Source organism: Coregonus lavaretus (genome assembly GCF_964263955.1).
Source record: "Coregonus lavaretus genome assembly, chromosome: 12".
In the NCBI taxonomy this organism is placed as follows: domain Eukaryota; kingdom Metazoa; phylum Chordata; class Actinopteri; order Salmoniformes; family Salmonidae; genus Coregonus; species Coregonus lavaretus.
In genome coordinates, this window is record NC_139999.1 from 52609951 (window position 1) to 52631765 (window position 21815).

Sequence of the window (21815 nt, forward strand, 5' to 3'; positions counted from 1 at the left end):
TGTTTAACTTGGGTCAAACGTTTCAGGTAGCCTTCCACAAGCTTCCCACAATAAGTTGGGTGAATTTTGGCCCATTCCTCCTGACAGAGCTGGTGTAACTGAATCAGGTTTGTAGGCCTCCTTGCTCGCACACGCGTTTTCAGTTCTGCCCACAAATGTTCTATAGGATTGAGGTCAGGGCTTTGTGATGGCCACTCCAATACCTTGACTTTGTTGTCCTTAAGCCATTTTGCCACAACTTTGGAAGTACGCTTGGGGTCATTGTCCATTTGGAAGACCCATTTGCGACCAAGCTTTAACTTCCTGACTGATGTCTTGAGATTTTGCTTCAATATATCCACATAATCTTCCTTCCTCATGATGCCATCTATTTTGTGAAGTGCACCAGTCCCTCCTGCAACAAAGCACCCCCACAGCATGATGCTGCCACCCCCGTGCTTCACGGTTGTGATGGTGTTCTTCGGCTTGCAAGCCTACCCCCTTTTTCCTCCAAACATAACGATGGTCATTATGGCCAAACAGTTCTATTTTTGTTTCATCAGACCAGAGGACATTTCTCCAAAAAGTACGATCTTTGTCCCCATGTGCAGTTGCAAACTGTAGTCTGGCTTTTTTATGGCGGTTTTGGAGCACTGGCTTCTTCCTTGCTGAGCGGCCTTTCAGGTTATGTCGATATAGGACTCGTTTTACTGTGGATATAGATACTTTTGTACCTGTTTCCTCCAGCATCTTCACAAGGTCCTTTGCTGTTGTTCTGGGATTGATTTGCACTTTTCACACCAAAGTACGTTCATCTCTAGGAGACAGAACGCGTCTCCTTCCTGAGCGGTATGACGGCTGCGTGGTCCCATGGTGTATATACTTGCGTACTATTGTTTGTACAGATGAACGTGGTACCTTCAGGCGTTTGGAAATTGCTCCCAAGGATGAACCAGACTTGTGGAGGTCTACAATTTTTCTTCTGAGGTCTTGGCTGATTTCTTTTGATTTTCCCATGATGTCAAGCAAAGAGGCACTGAGTTTGAAGGTAGGCCTTGAAATACATCCACAGGTACACCTCCAATTGACTCAAATTATGTCAATTAGCCTATCAGAAGCTTCTAAAGCCATGACATCATTTTCTGGAATTTTCCAAGCTGTTTAATGGCACAGTCAACTTAGTGTATGTAAACTTTTGACCCACTGGAATTGTGATGAAATGAATTATAAGTGAAATAATCTGTCTGTAAACAATTGTAGGAAAAATTACTTGTGTCATGCACAAAGTAGATGTCCTAACCGACTTGCCAAAACGATAGTTTGTTAACACTAAATTTGTGGATTGGTTGAAAAACGAGTTTTAATGACTCCAACCTAAGTGTATGTAAACTTCCGACTTCAACTGTAGCTACTGCTGGCTGAAGTTATCTGAAGATTATAGTGGCAGTTTAAAGAAAACCAAACCATGGATTACAGTTTCTCCTGGGTCATAGACTACTTTCAGGGTGAGGAACCATTTAACATCAAGTTGTAAAATACTGAACTTCCTATTTAACGCCCATAGAACAGCACACTGTACTGACCACCACAGTGCTAGTTAGTTGAGTGGCCAACAATCCTTATCTAATGGTAGCAGAGACAGCACTGTTGTAGCCATGGGCACTACTTTTATGGTCCTCCACAGCATGTGTCTGTGTCCCAAATGGCACGCTCTTCCCTATTTCATGCACTACTTTTGACCAGGGCCTATAGAGGTCTGGTCTAAAGTTGTGCACTAAATAAGGAATTGGGTGCCATTTGGGACAGTGCATATGCCTCTGCCTCAACACAGTAAAACACAGCAGCTCAGTGTGCAACATACATGGCCATTGTTTCTCTGCTCTGGGTAGTGTTAAAATCACCACTGTCTGCTGGGAGTCTTACTACTATTTTGGTGTTGTTGTTTTAGCTTCTCTAACTCTGACAGGTTAAAGGGCTCATTGTCTTCAACTGGGATGACAGGTTATTTTCAGGATTCCGTTTTTTTTCTCTCCTCTCGTTCTTTCATTTCCTGGTTGATTTGTAGAACTTCCATAGTCAATTATGTAGAGAGTGAGAGATGGAGTGTGTTCCAACTGCCATATTTTGGTGTGCCATATTAATATTGCATGAGCACTATTCTGTACAGAATATCTAAGGGACCGCCTATTAGAGCCAGCGGAGGAAGAATACGATACAGTGTATGTGTGTATGTCTGTGAGTGAGACCGAGAGTGTGTGAGTGTGTGTGCGTGCATGTGTGTTTGTTTCTGTGCACACTGGTGATCCTAGGAGGTCGTCGTTATAATTAATGTTATCCAGATTTATTTTGGTGTCATAATAAGAATGAGTCATTTTTGGTTGTTTTTGTTTCATATCGTTGTGTTTGTTTATCTCCATGGAGTTCAAATGGCACATCCATCTTTGTTTCCAGTGCAACTCTATGGTAATTAGCATAGAATGGAAAATGTCAACTAAACAAAAAAATTAGATGCCAACCGATACTATCCGTAAATAAGTGAACAGAGTGATGTTTTTTTTCTCTCTACATTAGAATCGGCAGAACCAAACAATCTTGTTTAGGATCATGAAAATAATTACGCTCTACCATAAAAATGGTGATATGAAAGGATTTGTCACAGCGTCACTATATTTGCTGTTTGGATTAATATCAATGGTATACAGTATATACAGTTGCTGTCAACACTACCGTCCTTGTTAAAGACAATTCCTCAGAGTTTTCTTGGGGTTAAGACATGTCCTCCGACTTTCATTTGATATACTTTATCTGTATTTAAGTCATTTAGCAGACACTCTTATCCAGAGCGACTTACAGTTAGTGAGTGCATACATTATTTTTTGATACGAACCCACAACCCCGGCGTTGCAAACGCCATGCTCTACCAACTGCGCTACATCCCTGCCGGCCATTCCCTCCTGGGCCAATTATGCACCGCCCCATGGGTCTCCCGGTCGCGGCCGGCTACGACAGAGCCTGGATTCAAACCAGGATCTCTAGTGGCACAGCTAGCACTGCGATACAGTGCCTTTGACCACTGCGCCACTCGGGAGAACAATTTGATTACGATTGCATGGCTTAATGGACCAATTAAATAATCCCAATACCACAGTGCTTTAAAGAGATGGCAGAAGCTAGCAGAAGAGCCATACCAGTGTTCCCAGTCAATCCCCCCTAGTAGAGCCAGCAAAACGTTGAAATCCCAGCACAGTAGGCTACAGAGAGGCTGGTGTTTTGGGCCATGTGCCTGACAAGCGCTTCAATGACTTTACAGCACCAGCTGGAATTTTTTAAAGAAGTCTTTAAGCTCTATTCTCCTCAGTAATATCATCGCTCACGCCTCAAAGACTCTGGATTAAGGCCCACTTTCCGCCGCTGAAATGTAACAAACGTGTGAAAAACCATCACAGCCAAAACCATGCAGCCAGGAGAGAGGAAGAGAGATGGAGAGCGATAGACAGATGGAAAGAGAGAGATATAGAGAGAAGGTACATGGGGAGATGGATAGAAAGAGAGAGGGAAAGGGAGAGGGAAAGGGAGAGGAGAGATGGATAGAAAGAGAGAGGGAAAGGGAGAGGGAAAGGGAGAGGAGAGATGGATAGAAAGAGAGAGGGAAAGGGAGATGAGAGAAAGGAAATTGGGTAAGCGAGAAAGAGGGAGAACGGGAGATAGAAAGACTGAGAGAGGGGATAGATAGGGAGAGATGGAGAGAGAGATGGATAGATAGATAGAGAGAGAAGAGCATGGATAGAGAAAGAGAGAGCTAGAGGGAGAGAGAGCTGAGAGGGGGCCAACACCTCCCCCTCTGCCAGATGTATTAATGTAGTCGGCTTTCTCTGAAATTCAAATGGCAAGAAAAGGAGAGAGAGAGAAAAAAGGAAAAGCAGCAAAGAGAGAGGGGGGGGGGGGGGGGGGGGCATACTGCTCCGAAAAGACCTGCCATCTATCTATTAGTGCTCTGTAAATATTACATGAGCCCCACATACATTCACTTGTTTGGCATTACTTCCACTGGATGGGTATATTATTTTAGAAACTGCCTTGTTTATAATGATACGTGACCTAGTTCCAGGCAGCTAGCTCTCTCTCTCTCTCTCTCTCTCTCTCTCTTCTCTCTCTCTCTCTCTCTCACTCCCTCTCTCTCTATCGGTGAGATCTGAAATGGCTGTCCCTGCTGAACAATTACAACGCAAAAGAAACCCAAATGGAGATGTTTGTAGAAAACAACATGTGTGTAATTAAGGCTTAATGAGTCCTTGTCAGGGTGGAATGTGCAATTAGATTGGTAATAGAACATTGGGCCTGATTGCCAGGCAGTGATAGCTGCTGGATGAGAAATCAGCAGCAGCGCAGTAGCTTAGAATGCTAAATTATGGGGCCTATTGATAAGAGAGGGAAGAGAGTGCAGTACTGTAGGATACATTGCCATGTAAGTGTGCTAGGTAAGACAAGAGTGCTATGTATGTGTTGAGAAAGGTTGTGTTGTACAGCATAAGGCTTTGAAATTATAATACAGTGTTGGTGCTTTTGAAAACTGGTGCAGATGTAGAGATTGTGGGACAGTTCCATTGTAGACCTTTCATTTGAAGTGCATTTTGATGATACACAGTGCACTAATGGTGAATTTATTTTGTAGGTGATTTGGGTATTTTTCATGTATCTAATTAGCATTTTGGGCGTTTACATGCCACATACTGTATCATATAATTATTCTTCAAGATTGAATATTAGATCTGTAACATAATAAGGTTGGGTGTTCATGTAGATTAAAACCATGTATTTTCTGTAGTTGATATATCACCTTAGATTAAAATTAAATGATCAGCCAACATCAAACAGATCATTCAAAAATAGAATTATGTAGATGTTGATCTCGTTGCAGTCCTTGACTTCCTCTTCAAGTGATTGATGCCTCAATCATCAAACACTATCTTTTTTATTTTGTTGGTCAAAGCCACTCATGCAAAAGAACAGGTATTTCGCTAACTTTTTCCCTTTTCCCTCCTTTCTCTCGCAATGACCCCTTAACGTTTTTCCACTTTTTCTGGAAATTGCGCATTGCCGTGTAGACGGAGCAGAACAGTGCACAAAATGCTGTTTGGCTATTTCATAACTATTCCCTTGAAGAGAGAGAGCCTTTGTTGCCTTCCTTTGGGACTGCCCTTGATATTCTCCTATTGTGCCTTGCATGATATAATGCAAGCTGGTTTAATATATTTAATGGAATCCACAGACTTGGGCTGTATTCCAAATGGCACCTTATTCCCTATTTAGTGCACTACTTTTGACCATGGCCTATATAGGGTATATGGTGCCATTTAGGATGCAGACTTGGTTTCGTGGCCTTGATATCAAGACACCAGTCCACCACAGTTCAGCCATAAGCACACCTACTGCTTTAATAAATGAAACACTCGATATACCTCAAAAAGCAGATTGCTATGCGCCTGATTGAAGTACGAGTGAAGGTTTTGTTTCGGACGCACGTTCGGTGTCAATGTATTGAGACACATTTCGACTGTCTGATCAATCTATTTCCACACAAATTAAATGTTTATGGTAAATATGTTTCAATTGTGTTTCCATTCCACCTGGTTTATGAGTCCGTGTTTTCGGAGAGTAGGTGGAGTTCAAGGTTGATGATGTGTTATTAGCTTTGTTTTCATTGTGTCCAATTGAGCACAGTGGTGCGATTGTGCTCAGCCATCTGTAACTCGACACCTACACAGGGTCAGAGGTGAGATATCCGTGCATTTTGCTTGAAAGCCATTCGTTTCAACCCCAGCCTCATGTGTAATCTAGTAGACCACCAAACCTATTCAATCGCACCCATTCACAAGGACCACGGTAACTGCATTCCACAATTAGTCATCATCCAGGCTTTCGAAACGTTCACATTTTCGACATAAAGGGGCCTATTTTCTTATTCTTTCTTGTGTAAAAAAAAAAGAAGAAAGAAATCGCTCACATTATGAGCCGAGCCAGTCGAGATGTAATTTGAGGAATGACCGGCCTCTCGAAAACCCTCCATGTGACTGACAAGACAGTAAAAAGGAGCATTAAACCTAGATTAATATTATATCACAACACTGATAGTAGCAATTAAGCTCATCAAAAGAAAGAGAATGAGCATCTCCCGGGATCCATTCGACCGGTTAAACACAGTCCCCTGCCGCTATTTCTTCATTTCTCTCCCGTTTCTCGGTGCTTTACATGCTCTCGCACGATTTGTGTTGATGTCTCTCTCTCTTTCTCTCTCTCTCTCTCTCTCTCTCTCTCTCTCTCTCTCTCTCTCTCTCTCTCTCTCTCTCTCTCTCTCTCTCTCTCTCTCTCTCTCTCCCTCCCATTTGGCCACATTTGAATGTTTATTATCGGAGGGTTTTCTGCTGTTCCGATTCATTTCTTACCCCTTCAGTCAATAAAAAAACAATTATGTTCCTCCTCAGCGGAGTTGCGCGGCTCCGCGTCTTAGTTTGGCGTAATGAAGACCATGCTTCATCGCCAGAATGAATGGGATCATAGGGTGGAACAGACCTGGATTCAAACACTATTTGAAATCTTTCAAATACTTTTAGTGATTGCTTTAGCTTGCCTTGAATGCCAGCTGGGCAGGGCTGCACTGTTATGAGTGTTCTATTGGTGTCATTGCGCTAGGCAAGCTAATCAAGCCCAGCTAAATGAATTCAGATAGTATTTGAACCCAGGTCTGGGGTGGAAGGGGTGTGGCAGTTCAGGTCTGTTATGGAAAAAAATATGACAGTTGAATTTGTTATCTTTATTGGGCGTTGTCTTTGCATGTGGTGTTGAATAGGACACACGGTTCACACAGATTTGTAAATACAGTACACACACACACACACACACACACACACACACACACACACACACACACACACACACACACACACACACACACATATATATAGAAGAGCAAACAGCATATACAGGAGTGCAAACATAGAACACACACACACACACACACACACACACAGCAGAGCAGATTAAACATACTGCAGAGGGAACACACACAGTCAACTGATCCATATCTACTTCATTGAAAACAGACCATCCCCTCAGTCCTTCAGTGCTATCTGGCAGCCTCTGAATGCTCTAATGACCAGCGTCCTGACACAGGTATTTTGACTGGTGCCTGTTCCCATTTGCACTTTGACTGACAGGCGATTAGTCACGGCCCTGTGGAAAACCATGGAGTCACCGCCGCAGCTACATGTATGCACTGTATGATTGTGTAGTAGTGTGTACATCACATGGTTGGCAGCCATCTTGTTGAGCCTTTTTGTATTGGCTGTTGTGTTATCCATGTATGCCATTTTGATGTACTACTATAGATTGGAATACTCATTTGTGGCTGGGAGCTGTGTGATAGGTTGCGTTCAACTGTTGTTCCATAACCTCAGTGCTAGTGCACACTTCAAACTGACAGTGGCTTAGGTTTACACAAACAGCTGCCTATTTATAGCTACTCTCTCTATGTGCTTTTTACCTCAGCAAACTGGAGTGGTTGGTGTCAAATGTGTATCAGTTGTTTGAACAAGCTCTCACTCTTTCCTCACCATCACTTCTCTGGGTTTTAACCGAGCTTTGTGTTATTTCTCACTCACTCAATCTCTTTCTCTCCCCCCTTAGAAACTATAGTTTTAAAGTCAAATAGAATAACCTTAATTATATTGTGTTACTTTATTCTATTCCATTACATTGGTTACACGTGGGTAACATTTTACTTTAAAGGAAAGTTTACCCAAATTACAAAATGAAATATTGGTTTCCTTACCCTGTAAGCAGTCTATGGACAAGGTTTGACAGCAAGCCATGCTTTGGTTAAATTTCCCTGGCACTGTTTCGACATTCTAACATTTTAGCATTTGTGGCATGAATCCCATTCAAGTCATGGGACCGATATATATATATATATATATATATCGGTCCCATGACTTGAATGGGATTCATGCCACAAATGCTAAAATGTTAGAATGTGGAAACAGTGCCATATATATATATATATAATAACAAATCCCTTTAAAGCATCCAGGTATAATGCCTTATGATGCGGCTATAATGCATTGTAAGACTTGTCATGATATAAATATATGATATATATACAGTGCATTCGGAAAGTATTCAGACCCCTTCACTTTTTCCACATTTTGTTACGTTACAGCCTTATTCTAAAATTGATTAAATAGTTTTTTTCCCTCATCAATCTACACACAATACCCCATAATGACTAAGCAAAAACAGGTTTTTGTAATTTTTTTCAAATGTATTACAAATTAAAAACTAAATTATCACATTTACATACAGTACCAGTCAAAAGTTTGGACACACCTACTCATTCAAGTTTAAAAAAAACTATTTTCTACATTGTAGAATAATAGTGAAGACATCAAAACTATGAAATAACACATATGGAATCATGTAGTAACCAAAAAAGTGTTAAACAAATCAAAATATATTTTATATTTGAGATTCTTCTAAGTAGCCACCCTTTGCCTTGATGACAGCTTTGCACACTCTTGGCATTCTCTCAACCAGCTTCAAGAGGAATGCTTTTCCAACAGTCTTGAAGGAGTTCCCACATATGCTGAGCACTTGTTGGCTGCTTTTCCTTCACTCTGCGGTCCAACTCATCCCAAACCATCTAAATTGGGTGGAGGTCGGGTGATTGTGAAAGCCAGGTCATCTGATGCAGCACTCCATCACTCTCCTTCTTGGTCAAATAGCCCTTTCACAGCCTGGAGGTGTGTTGAGTCATTGTCCTGTTGAAAAACAAATGATAGTCCCACTAAGCGCAAACCAGATGGGATGGCGTATCGCTGCAGAATGCTGTGGTAGCCATGCTGGTTAAGTGTGCCTTGAATTCTAAATAAATCACTGACAGTGTCACTAGCAAAGCACCCCCACACCATCACAACTTTTCCTCCATGCTTTACGGTGGGAACCACACATGTGGAGATCATCCGTTCACCTACTCTGCGTCTCACAAAGACACAGCGGTTGGAACCAAAAATCTCAAATTTGGACTCATCAGACCAAAGGACAGATTTCCACTGGTCTAATGTCCATTGCTCGTGTTTCTTGGCCCAAGCAAGTCTCTTCTTCTTATTGGTGTCCTTTAGTAGTGGTTTCTTTGCAGCAATTCGACCATGAAGGCATGATTCACGCAGTCTCTGTCACTGTTGATGTGGGTGCGTTGAGAGGAGTCAGACGCAGGACGCATAAGCTAAGTCAAACAAGACTTTACTAAATGTACAACCAGTACAAAATAAAGTACCTCTAACGAGGAGGCAAAACGACAACGCAACACAGTGCGTTACAATAACAATCCCAGAGTACTGCACAGGATACCACCAACAGACAGGAAATAAAATAACACACAACTAACGAAAACAACCACAGGAAACTTATAAGGCACATAATCAAGACCAAACGGACACAGGTGTAACAGACAGACCAAACCAAACGAACATCGAAACATTCAACGGTGGCAGCTAGTACTCCGGGGACGACGAACGCCGAAGCCTGCCCGAACAAGGAGGAGGAGCAGCCTCGGCAGATTCCGTGACAGTCTCCTCTGAACAGTTGATGTTGAGATGTGTCTGTTACTTGAACTCTTGTGAAGCATTTATTTGGGCTGCAATCTGAGGTGCAGTTAACTCTAATGAACTTATCCTCTGCAGCAGAGGTAACACTGGGTCTTCCTTTCCTGTGGCGGTCCTCATGAAGAGCCAGTTTCATCATAGCGCTTGATGGTTTTTGCGACTGCACTTGAAGAAACTTTCAAAGTTCTTGAAAGGTTCCGTATTGACTGACCTTCATGTCTTAAAGTAATGATGGACTGTCATTTCTCTTTGCTTATTTGAGCTGTTAATATGGACTTGGTCTTTTACCAAATAGGGCTATCTTCTGTATACCACCCCTACCTTGTCACAACACAACTGATTGGCTCAAACGCATTAAGAAGGAAAGAAATTCCACAATTTAACTTTTAAGAAGGCATACCTGTTAATTGAAATGCATTCAAGATGACTACCTCATGAAGCTGGTTGAGAGAATGCCAAGAGTGTGCAAAGCTGTCATCAAGGCAAAGCCTGGCTATTTGAAGAATCTCAAATATAAAATATATTTTGATTTGTTTAACACTTGTTTGGTTACTACATGATTCCATATGTGTTATTTCATAGTGTTGATGTCTTCACTATTATTATACAATGTAGAAAATAGTAAAAAATAAAGAAAAACCCTGGAATGAGTAGGTGTGTCCAAACTTTTGACTGGTACTGTAAGTATTCAGACCCTTTACTCAGTACTTTGTTGAAGCACCTTTGGCAGCAATTACAGCCTAGAGTCTTCTTGGGTATGACGCTACAAGCTAGGCACACCTGTATTTGGGGAGTTTCTCCCATTCTTCTCTGCAGATCTTCTCAGGCTCTGTCAGGTTGGATGGGGAGCGACGCTGCACAGCTATTTTCAGGTCTCGCCAGAGATGTTAGATTGGGTTCAAGTCCTGGCTCTGGCTGGGCCACTCAAGGACATTCAGTCTTGTCCCGAAGCCACTCCTGCGTTGTTTTGGCTGTGTGCTTAGGGTTGTTGTCCTGTCATGTGCCTTTTACTGAGGAGTGACTTCCGTCTGCCCACTCTATCATCAAGGCCTGATTGGTGGAGTGCTGAGAGATTGTTGTCCTTCTGGAAGGTTCTCCCATCTCCACAGAGGAACTCTGCAGCTCTGTCAGAGTTACCATCGGGCTCTTGGTCACCTCCCTGACCAAGGCCCTTCTCCCCAGATTGCTCAGTTTGGCCGGGTGGCTAGCTCTAGGAAGAGTCTTGGTGGTTCCAAACTTCTTCCATTTAAGAATGATGGAGGCCACTGTGTTCTTGGGGACCTTCAATGCTGCAGAAATGTTTTGGTACCCTTCCTGTGCCTCGACACAATACTGTCTCTGAGCTCTACGGACAATTCCTTTGGCCTCATGGCTTTTGCTCTGACATGCACTGTCAACTTTGGGACCTTATATAGACAGGTGTGTGCCTTTCCAATCAATTTAATTTACCACAGGTGGACTCCAATCAAGTTGTAGAAACATCTCAAGGATGATCAACGGAAACAGGATGCACCTGAGCTCAATTTCGAGTCTCATAGCAAAGGGTCTGAATACTTATGCAAATAAGGTATTTAGTAAATTAGCAAACATTTCAAAAAACCTGTTTCCGCTTTGTCATTATGGGGTATTGTGTGTACTTTAACTTTAATCAATTTTAGAATAAGGCTGTAACGTAACAAAATGTGGAAAAAGGGAAGGGGTCTGAATACTTTCCGAATGCACTGTATATAAATATCACAAACAATCTCCAGCTGCTCTGAGAGGACCCATATCATGTGTGAAAACACCAATAACTGCTCATTGCTACCATTCCTCTCCATTCATTTCCTGATTGACTCAGAAGCACTCGTGGCCTTTTCTCCTTCCTTACCGATGTAATTGAAGACATTGATTTAATTTGCAGTGTGTAACCATCATCCAATGATTGTGGCCCACAAACGAATGGTGCCCTCAAGGAGAACTCATTATGCTGAAAGCATCGAGTCTATCTAACGGATGAATATGAGAGTGATGAGAAGTAGGTGACAAATTATATAATGCTAGTTATTGCCGTCATCTAGCCTCGTACGGTAGCAATGGTGGGTATGACAGTGGATGTGCTTCTGGTTTGGAGCATGTCAAATGGAACGACATTGGAATATGTGTACTGTAAAGCCCATTGCACATATTTCCCACCCCTACTGTCAGTATATTGGTTTATATTAGTAAAGAATGGTTTGTTACATCTCTCCACTTTGGCATACATTCTACAGGTTCAAAGGCTTAGCTTTGACTAATATCCTAATGGACTGGTTTTTCAGCATCTACATTACACAGTAGCTTCCATTGTTTAGCCTATATCTCTTGGCAGTTTGAAAATAGTGTAGACCTACACTACAGTACTGCTCCACCAGAATGTAATGACCTTACTGTACAGCTGCATTAGCTCTACAGGCCCTTTTGGCTGACTTCTCCTCGTGTGTTTTGCTTTCTCATAAAAGCAGAGTGCCAACTAGTGGCAGACAGAACAGAGAGGCCTCTGGGAAGTGTAAAGCATTCCAAGCCGCGACCTCTGGCTGTGACACGAGTGTTAATCACCGCTACAGCGAGAGCGGCCACCATCGGTCTCCGCCAACCCCCTTTGCCCCTCTCACGCCCCCCCCCCCCCACCTACCGCACTAAACACCCACCATCCCCCTTTGCTCAGGGGCAAGCTCCTGTTCGCCCACCCGGCCTTGGCCCGATAGATGGTTGCCCTGCTTGTCTAACAGCTTCTCTCTGGCGGTCTTTTTTTTCTCTGACGGAGTGTGAAAGTGCTAAAGGGCCGTTGAGCTAAAGGGCCTCTTGACCTCCGTAGGGCCCTGACTGGCGTTTTGTGTTGTGTTGTGTTTGTGCTGGTGTGATTACCTCTCCGGCGTCCTCGTCAACACCTCGTGTGAGACAAATGGGAGCCCAAGTCACAGCCGAGACACACACTGACTGAGGCGCACACACACACACACACATACACACACAGACACAAGTACGCACGCACACACACACTCACACTGGGGCTGCTGCGGGCAAGTGGAGCAGTGTGAGTTTCACTAGTCTGACTGGTCTAATTATATGGGGCTCTAATGAACTGTAATTACTGACATCCACGAGAGCCACTGAGCCAGTGTGGTTTAAAGGCGACTACTATGGAGTAATTGGACTCGTTCAAACGGTTTCTGTGCCCTGACTGATTTTATATGCACTGACTGATTTTTTTTCCCACTCTGTTTCTCTGTTTCCCCTTACAGTTTGATGGTGACAACATGTACATGAATGAAAATAACCAGGAGTTTCTCTCCCCAAATCAGGTGAGTTGGGCATTTTTTTTTAAAAAATTATGAAACGCCTGCTTCCTTTTTTATATGTCTGGACTAGAACATGACCAGTCATGCCTCGGATTTGATAAGGTCTGAAAATAAAGCTACTATTCTACATTCAGGGGTATTGAAAGCACAGCCTCAAGGTATTGCTGGTTTTCTGATCCATACCTGGTAGTTAAATAATTGATTGTCATTAAATGGACAGAGATTCATTTACATTTTAGTCATTTAGCAGACGCTCTTATCCAGAGCAACTTACAGTTAGTGAGTGCAAACATTATTTATTTTTCATACTTGCCCCCTGTGGGAATCGAACCCACAACCCTGGCGTTGCAAACGCCATGCTCTACCAACTGAGCTACATCCCTGCCGGCCATTCCCTCCCCTACCCTGGGCCAATTGTGCGCCGCCCCATGGGTCTCCCGGTCGCGGCCGGCTACGACAGAGCCTGGATTCGAACCAGGATCTCTAGTGGCACAGCTAGCACTGCGATGCAGTGCCTTAGAGCACTGCGCCACTCGGGAATAAAATGATTCCACTCACATTGGGTAATATTTAGACTTGAGATCATCACGCTTAACTCATATTTTCACATTGTCCCCCTATTAACATAAATTAATGATTTACAGTGCTATGAAAAAGTATTTGACACCTTTCTAATTTTCTCTACTTTTGCATATTTGTGATACTGAATATTATCAGATCTTCAACCAAAACCTAATATTAGATAAAGGGAACATAAGTGAACAAATAACACAACAATTACATATTTATTTCATTTATTTCATAAACAAAGTTATGCAACACCCAATTCCCCTGTGTGAAAAAGTAATTGCCCCCTTACACTCAATAACTGGTTGTGCCACCTTTAGCTGCAATGACTCCAACCAAATGCTTCCTGTAGTTGTTGATCAGTCTCTCACGTCACTGTGGAGGAATTTTGGCCCACTCTTCCATGCAGAACTGCTTTAACTCAGTGACGTGTGGGTTTTCAAGCATGAACTGCTCGTTTCAAGTCCTGCCACAACATCTCAATTGGGATTAGGTCTGGACTTTGACTAGGCCATTCCAAAACTTCCAATTTGTTGCTTTTTAGCAATTTTCATGTAGACTTGATTGTGTGTTTTGGATCATTGTCTTGCTGCATGACCCAGCTGCGCTTCAGCTTCAGCTCACAGACGGATGGTCTGACATTCTCCTGTAGAATTCTCTGATACAGAGCAGAATTCATGGTTCCTTCTATTAAGGCAAGTCGTCCAGGTCCTGAGGCAGCAAACATCCCCAAACCATCACACCACCACCACCATGCTTGACCTTTGGTATGATGTTCTTACTGTGGAATGCAGTGGAATGCAGTGTTTGGTTTTCGCCAGGCATAATGGGACCCATCTCGTCCAAAAAGTTGACTCAAGTTTGCCAAAAAGCACCTGGATGATCATCATGACTCTTGGAAGAACGTTCTATGGACAGATGATTCAAAAGTATAACTTTTTGGATGACATGGTTCCAGTAATGCCTGGCGAAAACCAAACTCTGCATTCCACAGTAAGAACATCATACCAAAGGTCAAGCATGGTGGTGGTGGTGTGATGGTTTGGGGATGCTTTACTGCCTCAGGACCTGGACGACTTGCCTTAATAGAAGGAACCATGAATTCTGCTCTGTATCAGAGAATTCTACAGGAGAATGTCAGACCATCCGTCTGTGAGCTGAAGCTGAAGCGCAGCTGGGTCATGCAGCAAGAAAATGATCCAAAACACACAATCAAGTCTACATGAAAATTGCTAAAAAGCAACAAATTGGAAGTTTTGGAAGGGTCTAGTCAAAGTCCAGACCTAATCCCAATTGAGATGTTGTGGCAGGACTTGAAACGAGCAGTTCATGCTTGAAAACCCACACGTCACTGAGTTAAAGCAGTTCTGCATGGAAGAGTGGGCCAAAATTCCTCCACAGTGACGTGAGAGACTGATCAACAACTACAGGAAGCATTTGGTTGGAGTCATTGCAGCTAAAGGTGGCACAACCAGTTATTGAGTGAAAGGGGGCAATTACTTTTTCACACAGGGGAATTGGGTGTTGCATAACTTTGTTTATGAAATAAATATGTAATTGTTGTTTTATTTGTTCACTTATGTTCCCTTTATCTAATATTAGGTTTTGGTTGAAGGTCTGATAACATTCAGTATCACAAATATGCAAAAGTAGAGAAAATTAGAAAGGGGGCAAATACTTTTTCATAGCACTGTACATGAAAGTCTGAGTTGCACGTGCTTATCTCAACTCTGAATTGGCCCGAAAGTGTTCAAGGTCTTAATCAGTTCCTGATTAGAGGGAAAGAATGAAACCAAACCAGTAGTGCTGGGGACCTTGAAGACTGGATTTGTGAAAGGGGGTCCTACAAAATTGGTTCCATTGAGATTCATGAGAACACAGGACTGAATGCATCAGCGTGTGTACTGTAGTACAGTGCATTGGACCACAGCTGGGCTATAACACATGGGTTGCCATATGTTGCGTTTGAGCTGGGAGATTTGTTGAATTTCGTCGTAAGCCTCGCTGCCATACAAAGCAGGGAGAGGCACTTGTCCTTGTCAATTGCAATCATTTGAGTGGGCCAAAAATATCTCTATCAGATCACGCTGCACTGTTGTTCTAACTTATAGAGATGATCATACCCTAGAAACACAACATATAGAACATATCCACACAGAGTTTCTAAACCCAGAGGCGCAACATTGCAAAACTTCTGGGAATGATTGCAGACCAGGCCAGGGTTTGGGGTTTGAGATGTCAATGAGAGAAGTAAAATATATATATTTTTTTATGATAATTTTCTAGAAATCTAAAGGCACAACCTAGATTGGAGCCAATGTCTTAAGTAGTCGAACATGTTATTACTCCAACCTCGTGAATGTGAAAAACGGACACGTTTTCATTTTCGCCCAAAACAACTTTATATCGAATGAGTGCCTTTGATTTGACGGCCTGCACATGAGCAGTTAGGTGCGAGACGACCGTTAGACCCGATGAAGTGTTTCTGCTCATGAGATTAGCTAGCCAACATCGCCATGACATCGCCTACCAGCGTGATCTGGGATTTCTATTGGAGGAGCAGTTTCTACCTATCTTCATGCTGTACTTTGATATCCATTATTAATAGCAAAAATGCACAATCCTTTCCTGGCTTCAACTTCTCTATTATCTGTCTGTTGCATATCCTTTTACTGTTATGTTCTTTTACCCTTTTATCCTTTTTACTACATTAAAATGCATTTGGGTCAGTGGTTCTAGGGGGGGGGGGAGAACCTACGCCTCCAAACTGCCTGAAACTGTCTAAATCATCTCGCTGTAATGTCCCTACTGTATCTTCGGCTAATCGGGCACCGTAATCTCCACTATCTATGGTGGCGGTTTCAGTTCGATCACTGTGATGAGTCATAAAGAAATGGGGTCAGATCTGCTGTCATGTCCACTGTTCCCATGCGCATCGACCTAACCCCAGTTAGCTGAGAGCATAGCTCTCTCACTATATAGCTCTCACTCTCTCCCAGTTAGCTCTCTCTCTCTCTCTCTCTCTCTCTCTCTCTCTCTCTCTCTCTCTCCCCAGTTAGCTCTCTCTCTCTCTCTCTCTCTCTCTCTCTCTCTCTCTCTCTCTCTCTCTCTCTCTCTCTCTCTCTCTCTCTCTCTCTCTCTCTCTCTCTCTCAATTCAATTCAATTGAAAGGGCTTTATTGACATGGGAAATATATGTTTACATAGCCAAACCAAGTGAAATAGATAATAAACTAAAGTGAAATAAACAATAAAAAATGTACAGGAAACATTACCCTCACAAAGGTTCCAAAGGAATTTCAAATGTCATATTATGGCTATATAAAGTGTTGTAACGATGTTCAAATAGTTAAAGTACAAAAGGGAAAATAAATAAACATAAATATGGGTTGTATTTACAATGGTGTTTGTTCTTCACTAGTTGCCCTTTTCTTGTAGCAACAGGTCACAAATCTTGCTGCTGTGATGGCACACTGTGGTATTTCACCCAACAGATATGGGAGTTCAAATGTGTGGGTCTGTAATCTGAGGGAAATATGTGTCTCTAATATGGTCATACATTTGGCAGGAGGTTAGGAAGTGCAGCTCGGTTTCCACCTCATTTTGTGGGCAGTGTGCACATAGCCTGTCTTCTCTTGAGAGCCAGGTCTGCCTATGGCAGCCTCTCTCAATAGCAAGGCTATGCTCATTGAGTCTATACAAAGTCAAAGCTTTCCTTCATTTTGGTTCAGCCACAGTGGTCAGGTATTCTGCCACTGTGTACTCTCTGTTTAGGGACAAATAGCATTCCAGCATTGCTCAGGTTTTTTTGTAATTTTTTTCCAATGTGTCAAGTAATAATTTTTTTGCTTTCTCATGATTTGGTTGGGTCTAATTTTGTTGCAGTCCTGGGGCTCTGTTTGTGTTTGTGAATAGAGCCCCAGGACCAGCTTGCTTAGGGGACTCATCTCCAGGTTAATCTCTCTGTAGATAATGGCTTTGTTATGGAAGGTTTGGGAATCGCTTCCTTTTAGGTGGTTGTCGAATTTAACGGCTCTTTTCTGGATTTTGATAATTAGCGGGTATCTGCCTAATTCTGCTCTGCATGCATTGTTTGGTGTTTTACGTTGTACACAGAGGATATTTTTGTTTGTCCCATTTTGTGAATTCTTGGTTGGTGAGCGGACCCTAGACCTCACAACCATAAAGGGCAATGGGTTCTATAACTGATCTTTAGCCAGATCCTAATTGGTATGTCAAATGTTGTGTTCCTTTTCATGGCGTAGAAGGCCCTTCTTGCCTTGTCTCTCAGGTCGTTCACAGCTTTGTGGAAGTTACCTGTGGCGCTGATGTTTAGGCCGAGGTACGTACAGTTTTTTGTGTGCTCTAGGGCAACGGTGTCTAGATGGAATTTGTATTTGTCCTGGCAACTGGACCTTTTTTGGAACACCATTATTGTTGTCTTTTAATTGAGATTTACTGTCAGGGCCCAGGTCTGACAGAATCTATGCAGAAGATCTAGGTGCTGCTGTAGGCCCTCCTTGTTTGGGGACAGAAGCACCAGATCATCAGCAAACAGTAGACATTTGACTTCTCTATAGCTATCTCCCCAAGTTAGCTCTCTCTCTATTTCTCTATTTCAATCTTTCTTCTCTTGCTATTGGCCCCTAGTTATTTCTCTCTTCTATTTTTCTCTCCCTCCCCTCTCCTCCCTATCTCATTTTATCTCTCCCCAGTTACCTATCTCTCTCCCTTCTCTCTGCCTCTATCTCTCCCTAGTTATCTCTTTCCGTCTCTTCCACTTGTCCTTTCTCGCCCTATATCCTTCCCCTATATCTCCTTTTACCTATCTATCACTCCCCAGTTAGCTCTCTCTCTCTCTCTCTCTCTCTCTCTCTCTCTCTCTCTCTCTCTCTCTCTCTCTCTCTGTCTCCATCTATCGCTCCCTAGTTAGCTCTCTCTCTCTCTCTCTCTCTCTCTCTCTCTCTCTCTCTCTCTGTCTCCATCTATCTCTCCCTAGTTATTTCCCCTCCCTCTTCTCCTCTTTCACCCCACCTGCCTCTTTCTTTCTTTCTCTCTCTCTCTCTCTTCTCTCTCTTTTCTCTCTCTCTCTCTCTGGCGACAGTCGAAACAGGGCTGATTAAAAGACAAGGTCAGGCCTCTGGCCCGGCCTCAACTAGCCCTTTGTCTGCCCAGGGTCACTCGCGATCGTCGTGGCAACAGTGTACAATAGAGTAACCAGCGGAGACTGTCCCTTTGCTCCGGTCTCACCAGATCGATACAGCACCAAGCAGGGAACATTAGGTGTGTCCCAAATGGCACCCCATTCCCTATATAGTGCACAACTTTGACCAGGGCCTATATAGTTCTGGTTAAAAGTAGTGCACTACATAGGGAATAGGGTGCCATTTGGGACTTAGCCCTGACATGAAAACCCTCCCCAGCTATACCTCTAGACTGGACTAAATGCCTGTGAGCTTGACTTTTCTATTGTAGCTTGCTCCTGGAGGGCCCAGAAAGTGCTCTCTCTCTCTCTCTCTCTCTCTCTCTCTCTCTCTCTCTCTCTCTCTCTCTCTCTCTCTCTCTCTCTCTCTCTCTCTCTCTCTCTCTCTCTCTCTCTCTCTCTCCCTCCCTCCCTCCCTCAGTAGACTTGAGTTGAAAACTCTTGCACTGAACTGAACTGAAGTAGAAGAATATTAAGATATTTTTTATGTATTAATTCTGTGTTAAAGGCCCACTCATTTATATTTACAGCCATTTCTGATAATCAATACAATTCTTGATATATATTATATTATATAGCCACTGATTCTTGAATATTTTATAAATGCCTCATGAGCTTAGTACAACTGTCTAACCCCTTCATCATCTTTCAAATGAAGACGTGGGCGTTTAAAAAAAACACTGTCATCTTCCATATGACCATAACAACAGTAAATTCCCTTTTTATGGATTTCCACCATGATTTAAGTATTAGTTTAGCATAATAGACGTTTGGGAAAATCGGTCGGATAGAGAGAGAGAGAGCGAGAGAGAGAGAGAGAGAGAGAGAGAGAGAGAGAGTAGCAGGAATAATTATCTTAATGGAGTGACTGTTTGGATATGCAGCCGAAGTAGCTAACGGAGATTATAATCTCGCAATTAGTGTAACAAGGTTTTATTGATTGGCCCTGTTGTAGCGCCATGGCTGCCAAGTGGTCCGCTGGTTCTACATGCAGAGTGAGTCAGTCAGTCCGCTCCTACACTATAGCACGACCACGTTCCTCGGCTTGGCTTCGCCTGTATACGGTGCTGTATCCAAGCACTAGCAGCATCAAATAAAAAATAATTATGGATCATGATTTGGAGGGCCTGTTTGAAACAGGTTTGAAAGGCCTGATGATGAAGTGAAGCGCGTTTTTTTTTTTTTTCTCTGACTCACTGTAGTAAATTACAGTTCTCTCTCCACCCCTCCCCACCCGTACCCCGTTGATTTCTGTTTACAAAAGGCAGCCTCTGGCAATGTCTAATTTCAAGTTGGGGCTGCCTGTTTTCCATTTGTACAAGTTGAAAATAGTTTCACTTGAAATACCATGTTTCTTCGTATTTTCTTTGCCGCATTCCATGTTTTGTGTCGTCAAGCTTTGGCACAGATTTCAGGCCAATCCCTGGTGTGGTGGTGTAATAACAAAGTGTCTGAATGCCAACAATGTGGCTGTGTTTTCTAGATGGCAAAATAAGTCATAGTATAGGTTTCAGAATCATGTTTTTCATTTAAAAAAATTAGCAGATCTGGTATTCACGAGAAATTCACAGCGATTGTAATTGAACACCATCCTTTTAGGTATTGGAGACACACACACACGCATACACACACATACCTTACAGCCTTCAACAGCTATCCACTCGTTTTTAACTCTACACATGTTTCTAATGAGACGTTGTAGACTCATTCTGATTATGATGTCACATTCCTGATGTATCTACTGGCACCGTATTCCCTTTATAGTGCACTACTTTTGACCAGGGCACATAGGTCTCTGGTCAAACGTAGTGCACTATATAGGAAATAGGTTGCCATTTGGGACGCAATCCCAGAATTATAGGAGCTCAAGTTCATTTTCCTCATTTTTTCTCCCCTTTCTAAATGAGATTGGTAATTCGCTAGCTGGCCGCAACCCAATCTCTGTCGGCGCGCCTGATTGGTCAAAATCGGTCTTGTGTGACTGACAGGAAATGCTCTGATTGGGGGAGACGGTATCATTGGATCGTTGTCGCTGATTAAAGCCCTTGCCGCCACGGTTTTTGTAAACTCCCGTCATTTGGGGGTCCCCGTCTGTGCCCGCCGCCCCGGCCCTGCTGCTAGGAATTACCAGGCCGTCCCATTAGTTTGATTTACAGCTTCCTCCCACTGTTTAGATTGGGTCTGGGACTGAGAGTGGCAGACTGAAAACCCTCCCCTCCCCTATCCTCTTCTCCTTCTCTACCCCCCTCCACTGCTCTTTCTCTCTCTCTCTCTCTCTCTCTCTCTCTCTCTCTCTCTCTCTCTCTCTCTCTCTCTCTCTCTCTCTCTCTCTCTCTCTCTCTCTCTCTCTCTCTCTCTCTCTCTCTCTCCTCTCCCATCTCCCATCTCCTTCCCTCCTCTACTCTCCCATCTCCTTCCCTCCTCTCCTCTCCCATCTCCTTCCCTCCTCTCCTCTCCCCTCCCGCGCTCAACCACCCCTCCACTCCCCTCCCCTCCACCACCACCACTACCCCTCCACATCTCTTTCTCTCCCTCCATCTTTTGTGAAAATGAAAACAAAGAGCGGCTGCCAAAATATTTCTGCTAGCCGTTCGCTGACGAAGCAGGGGCAGGAGACAAAGCGAAAAAGATGTGCAGGGATATTTGTTGCTGCAGCAAAAAGCTCTCCCTCCCTCCCTCCCCCCCCCTCTCTCTCTCTCTCTCTCTCTTCCTCGCCATGGCTTTTTTTCCGATTGATTTGGAAAATGGCTCCCTTTTTCACCCATTAAAAGCCTTCTGTTTGAAATAGTTTACTGACACAGGACTGGAAATAAATGCACAGCTGTATATTTGTGTAAGGGTCCTTTGCCATGCCAAGATGTACATTTTCCATGTTGCCGTATAGGTGATCAAATTAATCTAATGGCAGTCTTAATGTGTTTTTGTAGGACTTTCAGAAAACCAGGGCTGAGTCCCAAATGGCACCCTATTCCCTAGTGGACTACTTTTGACCAGGACCCATAGGGAATAGGGTGCCATTCGGGGTGTAGCCCAGTTGTTGATAAGGAACCAGTCATTCAGGATTGCATCAGATAATATTTTCCACCCTATG

At 43.2% G+C, this 21815-nt stretch overlaps 1 protein-coding gene across 2 annotated transcripts in view; it reads left to right on the forward strand.

Annotated features, from left to right (window-relative positions):
* The window catches only part of LOC311137995 (TOX high mobility group box family member 2-like), a 142639-nt gene that overhangs the window by 68673 nt on the left and 52151 nt on the right, over positions 1 to 21815 (forward strand). For both annotated transcript variants that reach the window (XM_084172640.1, XM_084172641.1), the window contains exon 3: positions 12899 to 12958. In XM_084172640.1, the coding sequence (XP_084028766.1) occupies positions 12899 to 12958 (60 nt within the window). The remainder of the gene's footprint in view (positions 1 to 12898; positions 12959 to 21815) is intronic.